The sequence below is a fragment of the Ursus americanus genome, chromosome 19 (assembly GCF_024610735.1).
Source record: "Ursus americanus isolate L20-20 chromosome 19, mUrsAme1.1.p, whole genome shotgun sequence".
Lineage (NCBI taxonomy): Eukaryota > Metazoa > Chordata > Mammalia > Carnivora > Ursidae > Ursus > Ursus americanus.
In genome coordinates this window covers 34,432,332-34,452,128 of record NC_142145.1, presented here as the reverse complement: position 1 = coordinate 34,452,128, position 19,797 = coordinate 34,432,332, and the positions used below count along the sequence as shown (strand labels likewise).

The 19,797-nt window shown below is 38.2% G+C and overlaps 1 protein-coding gene across 3 annotated transcripts in view; it reads left to right on the top strand.

Moving 5' to 3' along the window:
• The window catches only part of KIAA1328 (KIAA1328 ortholog), a 335,333-nt gene that overhangs the window by 261,068 nt on the left and 54,468 nt on the right, over positions 1–19,797 (top strand). For all 3 annotated transcript variants that reach the window (XM_045777841.2, XM_045777840.2, XM_045777846.2), the window contains one exon: positions 13,857–14,038. In XM_045777841.2, the coding sequence (XP_045633797.2) occupies positions 13,857–14,038 (182 nt within the window). The remainder of the gene's footprint in view (positions 1–13,856; positions 14,039–19,797) is intronic.

Sequence of the window (19,797 nt, the reverse complement as noted above, 5' to 3'; positions counted from 1 at the left end):
ACATTGGATCGTTTCGTTGAGTCAGTAATCTCCCGTAGCCAACATTCGTGGGCGTGGATTTTTTTAAGACCATCTTCTATTTTTATTTTTTCCTCTATTAACCCATCCTCCAATTCACTAACCCTTTCCTCTGCTTCAGTGACCCTGGCCGTCAGAGCCTCTAGTTTTGCCTGCATTTGGCTCATAGAATTTTTAATTTCTGCCAAATTCGCTCTCATTTCCGCCCTTAGGGATTCTATATTCTCAGTAACATTTTCCTGAATACTTTTTTCAAGTCTACTCATTATCTTGACCATTGTTACTCTGAATTCCATTTCTGATAATTTGGTTACATCCATATCCGTTACTTCTGTGGCAGAGGCCACTGACTCACTGTCTTTTCTTTGCTGGGGGGGGGCTTCTCCTTCTTGTTATTTTAATGAGGGGAGGTTGCGGGGTTGTCCAGAGCCCAAAATTATTGACTGGGTCCCAGGCCGTGCCCCTTGTTTTATAGGGATCTTAGAGATGTAGGCTTCTTCTTTAAAGATTTTATTTATTTACTTATCTGAGAGAGGGAGACAGACAGTCAGCAAGAATGGAACAGAAGCAGGGGAGTGAGAGAGGAAGACGCAGGCTCCCAGCGGAGCCCGATGAGGGACTCCTTTCCGAACGCTGGGATCACGCCCTAAGCCGGAGACAGGCGCTCAATGACTGCGCCACCCAGGCGCCTCCGGTTGTGGGCTTCTTGATTTTTCAGCCTGCCTTCTGTGTTCTGGGGGAGGGGCCTGCCGCGCTGATACTCAGGCAACCCTGTTTGGTTAGAGTCTCCGTGTCCCCTGCGAGGGAGGATGGGGATGGGCACTCTCTGAGCCGGTATTTCCAGGCTTTTGTTCTCTGGCGGCTTTCCCTGGCGGCCGGCTATGCCTCTTCTGAGAGTCAGAGCAGCAGAGGCTGCATTGTCACAGAACAGAGGGATTGCGGCCCGTTCTCCACTGATGTTCTGGCCACTTTAACTCTGTTACTGTTGGTGCTGCTCAACCCTGCAGCGTCCCGGGATGTGCGTACCAACCCGGCGTCCCTGCCCTCACTTCCAGGGCCAGCGCGTCTCTGTCCTTTGTGTTTCTAATGCCGCCAGCCACCTGCCGCCCCGTCTCTGTCCTTTGTGTTTCTAATGCCGCCGGCCACCGGCCGCCCCGCGCGCTCCCGGGTCTCCCGGTCTCAGTCTATGCCCGGTGAGCACACCTCGATTCCGGAGTTTCGTGAGAAGCCTGGTGGCGCGCGCACCCGGTTCAGGGTCTCAGTCTGCTGTTTCGCGGGTGCCGACCGCGAGTCCGCCCGCTCCCCCGAGCAGGTGGCCCGCCAGCCGCCAGCCGCCCCGCGCGCGCTCCGGGAGTTCCCGGTCTCAGTCTGGATCCCGTGAGCACACCGGGATTCCGGTGTTCCGGGAGATGCCTGGTGGCGCGCGCGCGCGCGCGTTCACGGCTCACTGGTCTCAGTCCGCTCTCTCGCGGGTGCCCTCTGTGAGTCCGCCCGCTCCCCCGTGCAGGTGGCTGCCGCTTCCCGGCGCCCAAACACGGCGGCTCCCTCCCCCTTCCGTTTATCTTCCGATATCCATGCACGGTTTACAGCTCCCCTCTTCGTACCTCAATACTGGGCGCTGGAGATGTTCATTTGTAGAGATCCAGATGCATCATCCTGCGTCTCAGGCTGATTCTGTGGTTATTTAGGCTGGTCTGGTACCTATCCAGCTCGACTCAGGGGACCGGCTGAAAAAGGGGTCCCCTACTCCTCCGCCATCTTAACTCCTCCCCTGAATTCCATTTCTTTAATAAATACAGAGATATTGATATTTTCTGTTTCTTCTTGAGTCAGTTTTAACAAGTTATATTTTTCAAGAAATGTGTGTATTTTAGGCAGAAGACATGAATGGACATTCTTCCAAAGAAGATATCCAGATGGCTAACAGACACATGAAGAGATGCTCAACGTCACTCATCATCAGGGAAATACAAATCACACCTGTCAGAATAGCTAAAATTAACAGTATGGAGGTTCCTCAAAAAGTTAAAAATAGAACTACCTTACAACCCAGAAATCACACTACTAGGTTTTTACCCAAAGGATACAAAGATTCAAAGGGGTACATGCACCCTGATGTTTATAGCAATATATGATGTTTATAGCAATCAACAATAGCCAAACTATGGAAAGAGCTCAAGTGTCCACTGACTGATGAATAAAGAAGACGTAGTATATACACACACACACACACACACACACACACACACACACACACACAGTGGAATATTACTCAGACATCGAAAAGAATGAAATTGTGCCATTTGCAACAACATGGAGCTAGAGTGTATTATGCTAAGCAAAATAAGTCAGTCAGAGAAAGACAAATACCATATGATTTCACTCATATGTGGACTTTAGGAAACAAAACAGATGAACATATGAGAAGGGGGAAAAAAGAGTGGGGGGGTTGGGAAGCAAGCCATCGGAGACTCTTAATGATAGACAGCAGACTGAGGGTTGATGGATGGAGGTGGGTGGGGATGGGCTAAATGGGTATGGACATTAAGGAGGGCACTTGTTGTGATGAGCACTGGGTGTTATATGTAAATGATGAATCACTAAATTCTACTCCTGAAACCAATATTACACTATATGTTAACTAACTAGAACTTAAATAAAAATTTGGAGGAAAAAAAAATGTGTGCATTTTATCCCATTTCAATTACTGAATATAATGGCATAGTTACTCATATATCCTTAATATTCTTTTACTATCTGTATTATATGGTGATATCTCCTTTCTGATGCCTAATATGCATAAATTGAGTTTTTTCTTTTTTATAGTTTGTCTTGGTAGAGATTTATCAATTTTATTAATATTACAAAGGGCCCACTTTTGTGTTTCTTCTGTTTGTCCATTTCATGAACTTCTGCTCTATTGTTTCCTTTCTTCTACTTACTTTATATCTAATTTGCTCTTCTTTTTCTAGCTTTATAAAATGTCTTACTATATCAATGATTTTAAACTTTTCTTATCTAATATAGGCATTTAAGTTATTTTCCCTCTAAGCGCTGCATCTGTATCCCTCAAATCTTGATAAGTTATATTTTCATTATCACTCATTTCAAAATATTTACTAATTTCACTTGTGATTTTTTTAACCTATGAATTATTTAGAAGGATGTTACATAACTTTCAAATACTTGAGATTTTTCTAGATATCTCAGATTTTAATTTTAATTTAACTCCATTGTGGTCAGATTACATACTCCGTAAGCTTTCATTGTTTTGAAATATATTAAAATTTATCTTATGGTTCAATATATCTATCTTGGTCAATATTCCATGGGTACTTTTAAAAAATGTATATTCTGGGGGTGCCTGGGTGGTTCAGTCGGTTAAGCATTCAGTTCTTGATATCAGCTCAGGTCTTGATCTTGGGGTCATGAGTTCAAGCCCTGCATTGGGCATGGAGCCTACTTTTTAAAAAAATGTATATTCTGCTGTGGAGTATAATATTCTGTGCATGTCAGTTAAGTCAAATTGGTTAATAATGTTCAATTCTTCTTTAGCCGAATGAATTTTTATCTTTTCTTTCCTATCAGTTGATAGTAAGAGGACATTAAAATCTCCAAATATGACTGTGATTTTCTCTACGTTTTCCTTTAGTCTTACCAAATTTACTACATGTATGTTGAAACTCTATTTTAGATGCATATGTATTTAGGATTGTTATGTGTGTATGATAATTTTCCACTTTAATCACAATGGCATATTTCTCTTTATCTCTGGTAGTACTTTTTTTCTTAACAACTATTCTATTTCATATTATATAACCACTCCAATTTTCCACGTGTATTATTTATGTGGCACATCTCTTTCCATCTATCCTTTTATGTCTATTTATTTATTCTTTCATATTTAAATTGTGACTCTTGTAAACTACATATGGCTTAGGTCCTTCATTTTTTCTCTCTCTAGTCTGATCTCTTCCATTTGACTTGAGTGTTTAATTCACTTAAATTTAATAATACTGTCAGATTTAGATCTAACATTTTGCTTTTTATTCTTTCGCTCTATTAATTCCATCTATTCTTTGTTCCTCTGTTTCTTCTTTTCTGTTTTTTGGGGGGGTTGGGGGGGGAAATAAATTTTTTTCCATTTTCTTTTTTAATTCCTCTATTATTTCATTTGCTATCCCTTTTTGCATTTTCTTTAGTGAATTCTGTAGGGACTACAATAAGTTTCCTTAATTTATTAAAGTCTACGTGGTACTAATATTGTGCCATTTTATGTAGCTTGTAAGAACTTTTCTATTGCATAGCTTATTTACTTTCTTATTCTTTGCAATATTATTGTCATATACATTACAGCTTAGTGCATTATAAATCCCATAATACAGTGTTATCTTTTTTGCTTTAAACATTTCTATATCTTTTAATGACATTGAGAGAAACATAAGAATATATAGACTTGGGGCGCCTGGGTGGCACAGCGGTTAGGCGTCTGCCTTCGGCTCAGGGCGTGATCCCGGCGTTATGGGATCGAGCCCCACGTCAGGCTCCTCCGCTATGAGCCTGCTTCTTCCTCTCCCACTCCCCCTGCTTGTGTTCCCTCTCTCGCTGGCTGTCTCTGTCTCTGTCAAATAAATAAATAAAATCTTTAAAAAAAAAAAAAAAAGAATATATAGACTTTTAGGGCTGCCTGGGTGGCTCAGTCAGTCAAGCATCCAACTCTTGGCTTCAGCTCAGGTCAGGAACTTGTGTTTGTGAGATGGAGCCCCACATTGGGCTCTGTGCTCAATGCAGAGTTTCCTCCAGATTCTCTCTCCCTCCCCCTTTACCCCCCCATGCTCTCTCTGTCTCTCTAAAATAAGTAAAAATAAAATCTTTTTTAAAAAGAATACTTTTATGTTTATTCACTTATGTACTATTTCTGATGCTTGTCATTTCTTTCTATAGATCCAGGTTTCCATCTTGTGTCATTTTCCTCCAGCTTGAAAAACATTTTAATATTTCTTGTAGTGCAAGTCTACTGACAACAGATTTTCTCTTTTTTGTTTATCTGAAAATGTTATTTCTCCTTCATCTTGTTTATTTATTTTAAATTTATTTATTTTTGAAAGAGAGTGTGTGTGAAGTGGGGAAGGGGCAGAGGGAGAGGAGAAAGAGAATCCATGCTCAGCTCAGGGCAGAGCCCAATGCGGGCTCAATCTCATGCTGCGAGGTCATGACCTGACCCAAAACCAAGAGCTGGAGGCTCAACCAACTGAGCCGCCCAGGTGCCCCTATTTCTCCTTCATTTTTGAAGGATATTTTCATGAGATGCAGAATTATAGGATGACAGTTTTTTTTTTCCTTTCAGTACTTTAAAGATACTGTTCTACTTCCTCTTGCCTTCCTTGTTCTGATAAGAAGTTACTGTCAATATCACTATTCTTTATGTAATTGACATGTTTATCTAGTTGCTTTAAAGATTGTCTTTATCTTTGGTTTTCAACAGTTTGACTATAACCTGTAGGCAACATTTTTCATCAAATTTGAGAAATATTCTGTCATTATTTCTTTAAAATATATTTTTTCTCTCATTCTCAGTCTCTTTTTCTTCAACTTCAGTTATGTTTGTTAGCTTAATACTGTCTATAAGATCCCTGAGACTCTGATCATCTTTCTTCAAACCATTTTTTTTTCTCTGTGTTCTTCAAATTGGGTCATTTCTATTGATTCTTGGATCGTTGATCTCCTTTTTTCCAGTTTTTATTTTAATCACTGTAATTTTTAGCTCTATATTTTTCATCTGGTTCTTTTCTAGAGTCTCTCTCTCTTTCTCTCTCTCTGCTATGACTGCCTGTGTCTTCACTCATTAAGACCATATTTTCCTAAAGGAAGTGACTATCCATCAACATATTTATAATAGCTGATTTAAAATGAAGTTTTTATCTGCCCAAGTCCAACATCTGGGCCATCTTTTCGTTAATTTTAATTGATTGATTTTTTTTTCCTTAACTGTGGGTCACACTTTCTATCTTTTTTGTGTTTGGCAATTTGAATTATATCCTATATATTATGGATGATGCATTTAGAAATGTGGATTTTATTAAAATTCTCTGAAGAGTGTTGATTTTTTCTCTTCTCAGCAACTTAATTACTTGCTAGTCACCTTGAACTTGGATAGATTTGGTTATATGCTTTGTGAGGGCAGATTTCTGGAAAGTCCAAGGTGTTTTCCAAGCTCCTCTAAATTGGTAAGACTCAATCTCCAAACTCTTTCCTCCCTATGTATTTTGTCATAGCTTGGTTTTCAGCTTTGTTAGAGGTTTATAATAAACATTTGTCTAGGATGTGAACCTTTTGGTGTCTCAGCTAAAGTGCAGGACATTAACAGTACCTCTTCATTCTTTGCCAGACTTCTGATTTCTCGCAGCATTGTCCAGTTTGTAGTATTTCCATATTTCTATTCTGCTTTCAACTTTCTAGCATCCACTCTTTTTTAAGTCTTGCAGTGGAAAAGATAACAAGCAGTAGAGAAAATCTACAAGCTAAAAGTTGATGCTTTGAAAATATAAGTAAAATTTGTAAGCCTTTTCAAGATGATCAACCTATTATAGAAAGAGAAAAAAAATTACAGTATCAGGAAATGAAAAAGAAGATGTCATCATAGATTCTAATAATATCTTAAAAAGTAATTAAGGAATATTATAAACAATCTCTTGCAAGTACATTTGACAACCTAAATGATACAAATCCTTGAAATTGACAATACACCAAAATTGTTACCCAAAAAATTAGAAAATCTGAATTACCTTATACCTGTTAAAGGAATTTAATTTTTAATTAAGAAATTTCCTATAAATAAAACTAGATTTGTTAATTCTACCCAACATCTAAAGAAGAAATAATCTCAATCTTACACAGATTCTTTCAGAGACTAGAGTAGGGTTTCTCAGCCTTGGCACTATTGACATTTCAGATCACACAATAAGATTTTGTTGGGAGGTTCTGTGCATTGCAGGTTGTTTAACAGCAACCCTGTCTTCTACCCATTAGATGCCAGTAGCATCCCACCCCCACTTTGTTACAATCAAAAACCTCTGCAGACATTGCTAAATGTCCTGTATGTAGCAAAATCCTCACCTTTACCCCTCTTGAGAACTATTGCACTAGAAGAACAAAGAACTTTCCCACATCCTTTTGTGAGACCTAAACCAGGTAAAAGCATTAGAAGAAAAAAAAAAAGGCAAAGTGATCTTCCTCATGAACATAAATGCAAAACAAAAAAGTTTCTTAACAAATTATTAGCAAATTAAGTCCAGGAATACATGAAAAGGATAATCCAGTTTAATCAAGTACAGTTTATCCCAGGAATGCAAAATTGGTTTAACATTTGAAAATCAATGTGATCTGCCTTATTAACAAAATAAAGAAGAAATCCAGTGTCTCACATAGATACAGAAAAAGCATTTAACATAGCTCTTTCATTGCTGGTACATTATAAGGAGAAAAAGTGGCCTGTCGTTAAACTAGAAAGCTGATAGAGGGTATGGACAAAGATACATCTCTTTAGTGATGAACACTTTTAGGAATAAGGAAAGAATGTCCACACTTAGCACTTACATTGTGCTGGAGGTCCTAGCTAGTATGATCAGACATAAAAAATATTGGAAAGAAAAAAGTAGAACAGTCTTTATTCTCAAATAGCATGACTCCATGTGGGAATATCCTAAAGAACCTACAGAAACAGGTACTAGAATTATTAAGTGGATTTAACCTATGCACGGAATTTGAGTTCAACATACAAAAATCAATTTTATTTCTATATAATGTGATTAGCTGTCATATAGCAATAGATATAAAACAAGTAGAATATAAAATAAAAGGAAGCATTTACAGCAACATAAAAAGCCATCAAATACCTGTGAATAACTTAAAAAGAAATGTACAAAATCTCTACATTGATCACTCTAAAATACTACTGAGATAAATTCAAGGAAACTTAATAAATGAACAGAAAGATATACCATGTTCTTGAATTAGAACACTCAATATTGTGAAGATATAAATTTTTTTTCTGAATTGAAGATTAGATCCAATGCAATTTTAGTCAAAATACCAGCTACTGTTATAGAAATTCGCAAACATTCTAAAATTTATATGGAAATATGAAGGGCCGAGAATAACAAAAAGTCTTTGCTATTTTAGAAGAATGAATTAAAAGACTTGTGAACCTAATTTTTGGTATGTTAATTAAAGTTATATCATCAAGACAGGTTAGTATTCCCATTAACATAGATAAATAGGTCAGTGGAACAGAATAGAGTTCAGAAATAGACCCAAACAGTCATATGTTCAATTGCTTTTTGACAAAGGTATCAAGCAAGTCTATGGAAAAAGGAGTCTTCAAAAAAAATAATACTAGATATACTGGGTATAAATTTGGAAAAAAAATGGACCTTGATTCCTGTTTCACATCATACCTCAAAACTAATTTGATCATACGGTGTTAGAGCCTGATCCACAGAGGAGGGCAGTTTGGCACAGAATATCAGAGCTTGTGCAGGGTGGGGAGGACTTTCCTCCTGGTGACTGTATTGGTGTTAGAGCTTGAACCTTGACCCGTATGCTGCACCCTCCCAATAAAATCCTGACCCGGGATCAAGCTCTCAGGCTGCTTTCTCCACTTTTACATCTGTGCACCTGAGCCTTGACACAATTTTATGATTTCTAATTGTTAGGCCTTCAACATTACAGGAAAGTTTTTTCCTTGTTCTTGGTCATTTTTATCTTGTATTCCCTCAATACATACTCCAAATCTTCACTTTTCTGCTCAATACCCATTTCTTTCACTCACAAGGATGAATTTACCTCCATCTTCACCAAGAGCATTGAAAGTGAAGTATGTACTTCCTCAACTCTGTCTTGACCCCACCACCCTAAACTCAGCCAGCCAAGTAGCAAAACACTATAGAGTTATTGATCCAAATGCTTTCTCGAAATATCTTCCCAAAGGTTTCATAGGTACCTCAGGCTGCATTTAAGTTCTCCCACATTCCCAATCCTTCCTCTCTGTTTTGCTTATGCCCCCATAATTCTGCCAGTCATTCTCACCACCTTTGCCCTTCACTACTCATATTCAAACACTCGTCAATTCTACCAATTTTAAATCCTAAATATGGTTTTTAAACAATCTCTCTTCATTTCACATGACTGCTTCTCCATCCCAGACCTTCATCATCTCTCCTCAGAGCTGTTTCAGGAGCCTTCTGACTCATCCAACTTCTTATAGTCCCTTTTCTAAGTGGTACCTTCCAGGATTATTTTTTATAAATTCAAGTTGGATTATGTATTTTCCCCCTTAGAGCCTTCCAGTGACTCTGCCTTGCCTACAAAATAGAGCGCAAGCCCCTTGATATGAGAAACCAAATCTTTCATTGATTGATGTGACGTGTCCCTGTCTCTCCTGCTTCACCTTCGCTTCTCAAAATATGTTTTACTTGCTGGTATATTTGCTCATAGTGTTTTTTCTGCTTAGAACATCCTTCCATCTCTCCTTATCCCCTGCTTAACCTCCAAAATTTAGTTTGAATGCTTCCAGAATTTCCTCTCAGTAATACAGATAGATGCCCTGCCTTTGTGTTCCCATTAATACCCTGTTATCCTGAATCGTAGCATGTATCATATAGCTTTAAAAATGATCTGTTTCAGGAGCACCTGGGTGCCTCAATCGATTAAGAGGCCAACTCTTGATTTCAGATCAGGTCATGATCTCAGGGTCGTGAGATATAACCTCCTGTCAGGCTCCGCACTCAGAGTGGAGTCTACTTGAGGATTCTCTTTCCCTCTTCTTCTGCCCCTCCCCCCCAAAATAAATAAATAACTCTTTTTAAAAAAATTATCTGTTTCCCTGTCTCTTTCCACCACAACAATCACTTGAGAGCAGGAACCAGGTCTTGCTCATGTTTGTATGCTTAGCACCTGGCATATATCATGTACTCAGTAAATGTTTATTTTTATATTTGCCCACTCTGGCCCCATAGCACATTACCAGGCCTATAGAGTATGTCTTCAATAAATATCTGATGAATATATAAAGGAATTATTGACTTAGTAATTTATTGAACAGGCACAAGGAAACCAGAATTTGAGATAACTGATATTTTTCATATAAGTGACTGAGAGAATGGCAATGTCATTAAATGAGAATGGAAGCATGGAGAAACTAGTCTCAAGGTAAATATAATGCCATTGCTTTCATAGGAGTTGCTTTGGGAGGTATGACAAGACATTCCTTCACAGCTTTCTGGCAGATACTGGATCAGGTCAGCAGTTTTAGAGAGCACTGGGGCTAGATGAATCTATTTAGAAATCATAACTGAAAATACATTGATGTGCCAAGAATCACTAAGAAAGTGCTAAGTAGGGGGAGAAGAAAGAAAAGGACAGAATCTTGAGGAATGTCTGCATTTAAGGGGAAGGAAGTAGAAGGATTCCCAGTAAAAGAATCTGAGCAGAAGCCTCCTGAAACTAGAAAACCAATCCTGATGATATATTATGAAGTCCAAGATAAAAAGTTGTAAGAAAGGAGTCAGTTGTCGTGAAGTGATCTAGTAAAAAGACTGTTGAAAGAGAAAAGGCCACCAGATCTGTTCTTTGAAAAATAGTTTTAATAGGCATGTCTTTTAAAATCGACTACTGTTTTCTAGAAGTTTGGCAAAGAAGGAAAAGAGAGAGGAGATGATAATGTAAAGGAGATGGTGAAAGGTTTTGTTTCTTAATTTAAAAAGTACATGCCTATTAGAAGAAATGAAAGCGTTCAGAAGTATGTAAATTAAATTATAAAAGCTATTCCCTCAGTCACTCTATTTCTGCTTCTTCTCAGGTTTGCTATGTATTCATCCAGAACTTTAAAAATATTTTTCATGTATTGTTGTTTTTACAAAAATGAGATCACATTATACATTCTCTTATTGCAAATTGCTTGCTTCCTTCCTTCCTTCCTTCCTTCCTTCCTTCCTTCCTTCCTTCCTTTTCTTAATAGTATGTCATCAAGTTTCTCCACAATGGTATAGAGAACTACCTCATTCTTTTTAGTGACTGAATAGTGTTCCTTATAATGGATGTTTCATAGTTGTTTTTTTTAACTCATTCTTCTATTGAATATTTGCCTTCTGTTTTCCCCTATTACAAATAATTCTGCAATGACTGTCCTTGAACAAATATTCTCATGCTGTTGTTAATGTAATTCTATAGGTAACTTCTCAGAATTGTTAGGAGGTAGGTGCATTTTTATTTTGTGTTGACAAATCACTCACCAAAAGTGTAATCAATTTGCAGTTCCTCCAGGAATGTATTACAATGCTCTTGTCCCTGCACCCTCACTGACACTGAGGATTATACTTTCCTACTTAAGGGAAGAGTTTCTGGTTTTAGGTTTAGGTTTTGATTTTTAGTGAAAAGTCTGATCTTGTTCGTAATCCTAGGAAAGAATCCAGTTGAAAGGAGGAGCTTGTAAATTATTTTTTTAAAAAAAAGGAGATAACTGACAGGTCATAGTCACAGAGGGCATAGGTCAGTGATATCAAGAATATGAATAGGGGTGCCTGGGTGGCTCAGTCGTTAAGCCTTCGGCTCAAGGCATGATCCTGGCATTCTGGGATCGAGCCTCACATCAGGCACCTCGCTGGGAGCCTGCTTCTTCCTCTCCCACTCCCCCTGCTTGTGTTCCCTCTCTCACTGGCTGGCTCTCTGTCAAATAAATAAATAAAATCTTTATTAAAAAAAAGAATATGAATAAAAGGTGTGAATTTCTTCTGAGACATTAACAGAGGAATAGTAAATAGGTAAAGATGCAAATAAATGCAAAGGAAATAAGAAATTTTTTGTAGTCATCTTTATTTTAAAGAAATTAGAAGCCAAGTCCCCTGTTGAGATAAAGGATCAGGTTTATTTGAGAGAGAGAGAGTGAGCACAGGAACACGAGCACTCTCTCTCTCTCAAATTAATAAAGTCTTTTTAAAAGAAAAAAGAAAAACAACAGGCAGAGATGGGGGCACCTGGGTGGCTCTGTTGGTTATGTGTCTGACTCCTGATTTGCACTCAGGTTGTGATCTGAGGGTCATTGGGATTGATTGAGCCCCACTGTGGGCTCCATGCTCCGTGTGGAGTCTGCTTGGGATTCTTTCTTTCCCTCTCCCTCTGCCCCTCCCCACCCCCCAACTCACGCATGCTCGCTCTCTCTCTCTAAAGAAAGAGAGAGGGAGGGAGGGAGGAAAGAAAGAAAGAGAAAGAGGAAGGAAGGAAGGAAGGAAGGAAGGAAGGAAGGAAGGAAGGAAGGAAGAGAGAGAAAAGAAAGAAAGAGAAAGAAAGAAAGAAAGAAAGAAAGAAAGAAAGAAAGAAAGAAAAAGAAAGAAAAAGGGGAAGAAAGAAAAGAAAAGAAAAGAAAAGAAAAGAAAGAAAGAAAGAAAGAAAGAAAGAAAGAAAGAGAAAGAGAGAAAGAACGAACGAACAAGCAGAGATGTAGTCCTTGAATCTGCCTGCATCTGGGGCATCTAGGTTAAAGTAAATTTATCTTACATTCACAGTGAGGTAGTTTTATTCTCTTCCGTTTCCTGTCTCATGAATAGAAGCTATATGAGCTAAGATACACATCCACTGGTGAGACCACATGGGGAAGTGATGCTTGAGTTCTGGTAAAAAAAAAAAAAAAAAATGTTTAAAGTATAAATTTAATATACTGCATTACTCCCATATAAAGCCATACTGTTGATAGTTTTTGTTTCTTTGTATCATTCCAAACATAAAGCCATTTAATTTCTTGGTTTTATTAGTAAATTATGATATAAGCAAACATTATTGAAAATTCTGATCAACATAAAGCAGAAGCCCAATGACTTGGGTGGGTTTACATGATTTGAATCCTGGTCAAGAGCCCCTGAGATTAGTAATGGATCCAGTAATACTCTGTCAACTTATTCTTATTTAGAGATTACCTCTGCTTCTGGGGAATTGAAACATCTTAATATTTAGACTCTACTTTTTGAGTAAACATCTTCTCTCTCTTTTTTTTTTTTTTTCACTGTAACTCTCGCATTGATTTTGGGCATGTAGAAGACAAAACCAAAGTGTCATGAGTCTGTAGTGAGTTTAAGTGTAAAGGAAGAGGCTGATAGAATAGTCAGGAATATACATCACTGGAACATTTCTCCCTAAAAAATAAAATGTTATAAGAGTAAATGTGTTAATGGTGGGAACACGTTTATTAGAGAGAAAAACATATGCACATGTGTTTATTTTCATTAAAATTCCTTTTACTCCATACTTGCCTTGTTGACTTTATAATGAAATTATGTGAGGACAGAGACCAGTTATTCCACGTGCACCATTGTACTGCTCCTTACATACTCTGGGTGCATAATAAATACTGTAACAATTGAAAATGAGAAACACAAATGCATTTTGAAGCAAATTGGCGATATTTTAATCCCTAATGTTCGATTTTAGTACTTGGAAATATTTTGGTTATGCAAGTCTTGTTTTAGCATGCTTTTTATTTCTACAAGTATTCTGGTTCTCAGTCATACTCTGTGGTTTTATTAGCAGTTTCGTGGGTCTGAGTCTCATTTCCCAAACTCCAAATATAAGCTTTTTGAGGATAAAGACCATTTCTTCTCTAAAATTATTGTGACAAGATACAAAATAGACCTTCAGTAAATTATTCAAATTATACTTCAATAAAAAATAAAAAGAAAGTTCTTACTGCCATGAATTGCATTTCAACTCATGCTGAATTCATATGCCTTTATGTGATCATGCACCCCCCATCTATACTCTCTATAGCTCATTCATGTTATTCTTTTCAGTTTATTGAAGTCAAAATGTGATGGCTGGCTGCTAGGAGCATCATCATCCATCAGAAAGTACCAAGAGTCCACTAACAGTGGTGAGACTAGAAGGGAGAAGAAGACAGTTGGGTTTCAATCACATACAGAAGATGATACGCTATGGACATGTCAAAAGAAAGATACATATCGACCCCAAAGAGGTAAGCTTAGTATCTATAAGTAGCAAAAGGAGAAGCTGTTCCGGGGCCAGTAGTTGCTGGTGGGTGCTAGCTGTGAACTCCAGATGATTTCTACAACCCTGAACAAGAGTTAAGTATATTAACCAACTGACATGTGTCTGCAAGGCCACAGGTGGCACATCTGCTAGATCACTGAATTGCATCAGCCTTTCTCTTAGAATACTCTTATAAGAAACTGATTTGTCCCTCTTTGTAAGTGGCAAACTGTAAGGCTGATTTAACGGTAAGTATGGTTATAGGCATAAAATAATGTTTAAAGTGAATAAAGGGGACGTGAAATTAAATGTAAATTTCTGCTGGGTGAGTAAACTCTAACAAATATAGTTAATTCTCAATTAACTAGAAATATGGGAAGCGTGAAGGAGAGGTCATAGACAATTCTACATTGTGGCTAAAACAAAACTTTGTAAGTCTGAAGCATATATTGCCTAGCAGTCTTTTAATTGCCAGTGATTCTTCTTACTTTAGATGTTGCAGATTTTTTTTTTTAAGATTTTATTTTTAAGTAATCTCTACACCCAACATGGAGCCCAAACTCACGACCTCGAGATCGAGTCGCACACTCCACCAACTGAGCCAGCTAGGTACCCAGATGTCACAGATATTTTAATAGAAATCAATTATAAAATAACTGTGTGAAATGTTGAGTGAAGTGGTCAAAATTTAATTGTATTTCCTGATTGTTTCTGGACTGGCTTATGGCTTCACCTCTCCTGAAATTATCAAGGGAGGGACTTCACAGCAGAATGCAGCAGGACTGAACTTCATTGTACAGAGAGATTACAGGCAAGAAAGGACCACAAAAAGCCTTGGAGCCCCTCTGCTCACACCTCTTCCCCAGATATCTGTCTTACCTGCTTACAACCATTAACCCTGACTTCCTTCTTTTTTTTTTTTAATTTAAATTTTAGGTAGTTAACATACAGTGCAGTATTGGTTTCTGGAGTAGAATTCAGTGATTCACCACTTCCATACAACACCCAGTGCTCATCACAAGTGCCCTCTTTAATGCCCATCACCGATCTAGCCCATCCCCCACCCACCTCCCTCCATCAGCCCCTTTTGTTCTCTCTCCTTAAGGGCCACTTATAGCTTGTTTACCTCTCTCTTTCCCCCCTACCCCATATGTTTGTCTGTTTTCTTTCTTAAATTCCATACACGAGTGAGATCATATGGTATTTGCCTTTCTCTGGCTGACTTATTTCACTCTGCATAATACACTCTGGTTCCATCCACATATTTACCTCTTTTTTTTACTGGGCTGGCACCTGCCCACCTCTGGTATTAAGCATCCAACTTTTCATAATCTCTCTAGCACTCTTACGTATATTTGCTTGAAAACTGGGCAGAGTTTTGTTAGAAGATCTTGTATACCATACTCCCATTACCTGCTGCCTTTGTCATGATTTTTGGTTTTAACTATGATTAATCTAGAAATTGTTTAGTCTTCTTCCAAATAATTGAGAGATGATAATTAGTCCAAGATTCAGAAGAGAAAGCATCCACATCTTAAAAAGCAAGTACATTTTATTTGACATAAGGCAGAAGTTCTACAGACCTCCATTGCATCAGGACAACTTAGAACAACTTTTGTCTTTGTAGAAACAAAAATGAGATTGAGGAGACTTCATCTCTGAGATAGACTCTTCTTTATTTTCTCTGTGAGTCCTTGAGAGATGGGAAACTTGTATTCTCTTCTTAGTCATTGCACTTTGGAGAATAGAGAACCAATCAAAGCTGGTGTGTGTGGTGGTTACACTGCAAGTCTTAACATAGTTTTCTGTTCACTTGTCAACAAATTTGTGTTGTGTGCCAGCACTAAAATAAAATGGCAAAATGAGAAAAATAGAGTGTAATAGCAAAGGGACAAATGACTTGTGTTATTGGTTAAGACCACAGCCACATCAGAAGGCTGCAGTTGAAAAGGCACTTTGAGAAAGGTACCATCAGCCCAGCCCTTACAGTGCTGGAGGTTAATCTCTCCCGGGCCCAGCTATGGAAGCTATAAGCCTGGAAAGGGCTTGTGTCCAAAAAAAATCAATTTCTAATTTGAAACAAAATCATTTTTGACTAACAGGGGTTCAGAACCCATTACTTTTTGCTGTATAGTCTGCTGACATTTCAGCACTTTCTGTTGTGCACAATGAATCCTAATAGTCATTTTATAATGTTGCTATACCAATCAATTTAACCAAGACAAAGCTGTTAAATTCCGCAAAGTTTCAGGAACAGTTTTCACTCACGGTTTTATTTTTTTCATTAGCTTTTTTCCTTTTTCTTTTCTTTCTTTTTTTTTTTTTTTTTTTTGGTGGGGAAAGGTTGTAGTGTTGCAGTGGAAAAAAAGTAGAAACTTTCTCATTTTTTTTTAAGAGAGTTTTGTTTTAAGATGTTCACAGGAATTAACTTTTTTCTTTCTACTTATAAGAAAGATTGTCATGTAAGGGGTGCCTGGGTGGCTCAGTCAGTTAAGTGTCCAACTCTTGATGTCAGCTCAGGTCATGATCTCAGCGTCATGAGATTGAGCCCCACGTTGAGCTCTAACCTGAGCATGGAGTCTGCTTAAGATTCTCTCTCTGCTTCTCCCTCTGCCCCTCCCTGTCCCGTTCAACGCACTCACACTCCCTGCCCCCCCAAAAAAAAGAAAGAAAAAAAGGATAGTCGTGTATTTTTCTCTTCTTTTATTCTGATATGGAGCCATTGCCAAATTACTGTATACCTGATGATCGAGGAGCTGAAGTTGCCCCTCTGAGTCATTCTGCTCATTGCAGAGCTGGTATGCACAGATTACAGAACAGAGCATCGGCATGTATGGTGGCATGCAGCCAGATGGGAGATGGGTACAAGTGTGCTGCAAGAGGTTTGGACACCCTGTTTATCATAAGGCCAGTGACCCAGCACTAATTGCCTCAGTCACACTGCTTGGTTTAGTGTCTCCTTAATTGCTTTCCTTTCTTTAGTGTGTCTAAAATTTTTAACATACTTTTCTTCTTTGTTTCTTTTGTTGTCTTTAATCATTAAGTACCACATAGGATGTTTACTGCAGGACCATTAATCTTTATTATCAGTCTCTTATTCCTCTACCTTTTCTGTTCTCCTCACCATTCTTTCAACTTTATTGATACTAAATATATAAAGAAAGACCTGACTCTTGTCTCAAGAAGCAACCTTGGAATCACAACAATGTGTACAGTATTGTTAGAATTATACTTAAAATATAAATTGTTTTTCAATCATCAATGCTTGGAATAGTCTATTTTAGTTGCCTTTATTGAGCTATGTGTAACAAGGAGATATTACCTAGGAAAATCTAAACTTGAGTCAAGAACTTTTAAGCCAGGGGCGCCTGGGTGGCACAGCGGTTAAGCATCTGCCTTCGGCTCAGGGCGTGATCCCGGCGTTATGGGATCGAGCCCCACATCAGGCTCCTCCGCTATGAGCCTGCTTCTTCCTCTCCCACTCCCCCTGCTTGTGTTCCCTCTCTCGCTGGCTGTCTCTGTCTCTGTCGAATAAATAAATAAAATATTTAAAAAAAAAAAAAAAAAGAACTTTTAAGCCAAAGGCACAAATCTGAAAACAGACACTGTTCATTCCAAACACCTCCCTACTCAGGGGTGTTTGTTTGTTTGTTTGTTTGTTTTTCCTCTCCCAGCTTGCCTTGAACTGCCCTTTTCTTATCAATCACTGATTCCCTTTCATAAGAGCCTTCGAAGCTGAGGGCATTTTTTTGTGTGTGATGCTGACAGGCTAGCAGAAGCTGTGAGACCACTGAGCAGACATGTTCCAGAATCGAAATGTTAGACCTCAGGGCTTGGCATTGCCCATTTCTAAGTGAGGCTATAAAGGCATCCCAAAGCCCCCTACTACATTTAGAGCTATGCCTGTTTGTTCCTTCTTCATAGATCTCTGAGTCTTCTTAAAACTTCAAGAGAGGCTGAACCTAAAGTAATTTGGATTTAACTGATGGTATTGACCATGCCCTCCATTTTGTCTTTGGGCTTTTTTAGACTATATAATATACAGCAGCTATCACTGGTTGAAGGCCCCTGAGGGGCTCCCAAACACATTTTTCTTTTACTGGAAGAAGATTATTATAGACTCATCTGAAATGAGAAATATCCTTGAAGCTTCTAGTTGTTCCTCTAAATAAGCCTGTGCTTGCAATGATGTGAATGTTCTTTGTTGTCCATGGTAGGGTAATATAGGTGATGCAGTTAAAGAAATAAACAAGTTGGGGTAGCCAAAGTTCAGAAGCCATGTCTGCTTTGCCTCTAGAGAACACTTATTTATGTTTCTTTTATTATTAACATCATCATCATTATTTTATGTTTAATCATTAGAAAAGGTCTCACAAGATATTACTTCTGATTCCCAGAAGTCTGAGCTAAAAGATTTGTTAAAAATTGATGCCTTTATCAACAGAACACAGAAGACAACAATAGTATAGGGCTATGAATAAACCCAGACATATAGGTTAAATTGTCCTGCTCAGTCCCTTTTAAAAAGGAATTCAAGTGCAAGAGACCAGCATTAAGAGTTGAAGTTGCTGTATATGAAATATTGTCACTTAAACCAGAAGCTCGACATTTCCCATTCTCTACAATAGAAGTATCTCAAAATACTATATAATTTACTTTTTTTGTATTTTGTATCTTCTCCCACTAGAATATGAACACTCTGTATTTTACTGTTGCATCCCCATAAGAACATTGCTTAACATGTAGTAGGTACTCATTATGTATTTGTTGAATGAATTAGTATAACACGATCCATGATAGATAGATAGATAGATAGATAGATAGATAGATAGATAGATAGATTTTTCTTTCTGTGTTGTTGCCCCATTTCCCAGCTATAAAGATCTAATCAGTTAGACCTTTTGACCTCAGGACCTATGGTGATTAAGAAATATATATGCTGGGGCGCCTGGGTGGCATAGTCATTGAGCGTCTGCCTTCAGCTCAGGGCGTGATCCCGGCATTATGGGATCGAGCCCCACATCGGGCTCTTCTACTATGAGCCTGCTTCTTCCTCTCCCACTCCCCCTGCTTGTGTTCCCTCTCTCGCTGGCTGTCTCTATCTCTGTCGAATAAATAAATAAATAAAATCTTTAAAAAAAAAAAAAGAAATATATATGCTTGTCCTTTCAAAGTCCTTATGGTGATTGATTGGCAGTGTCAAAGAGATATTAGTAGAGTGTGGTCTTAAAAACAGCACTGCCTTGAGAATCAAGAAAACTGTAGGGTTTTTAAATTTTTCTTTTATTTTGATTGAGATTTAATTTACATACAGTAAAACTGCATAGGTCTCAAATTCAGTTTGATAAACTTTGACAGTTGTATATACCCATACAATTAAGATATAGTACCTTTCCATTCTTCATGAAAGCTCACTCATGTTCCTTTCTAGTCTAACACAGGATTTTTCTTAAACATGACCTTTCTCGGGACAGAGTTCCTTTCTGGGTTTGCACATTTCTGCCTTCTGTATCCTCAAATGGCCTTTTCGCTATGAGCGTACATTCCTGGTGTGTCTCTCTCCCTTTTTTTTTTAAGCTTTTATTTATTTATTTGAGAGAGAGAGAGAGTATGAGCTGGAGGGAAGAGGGAGGGAGAATCTGAAGCAGACTCTGTACTGAATTCAGAGCCCGATGCGGGGATCAATCTAATGACTGAGAGATCCTGACCCGAGCCAAAATTGAGACTCTGCCGCTTAACTGACTG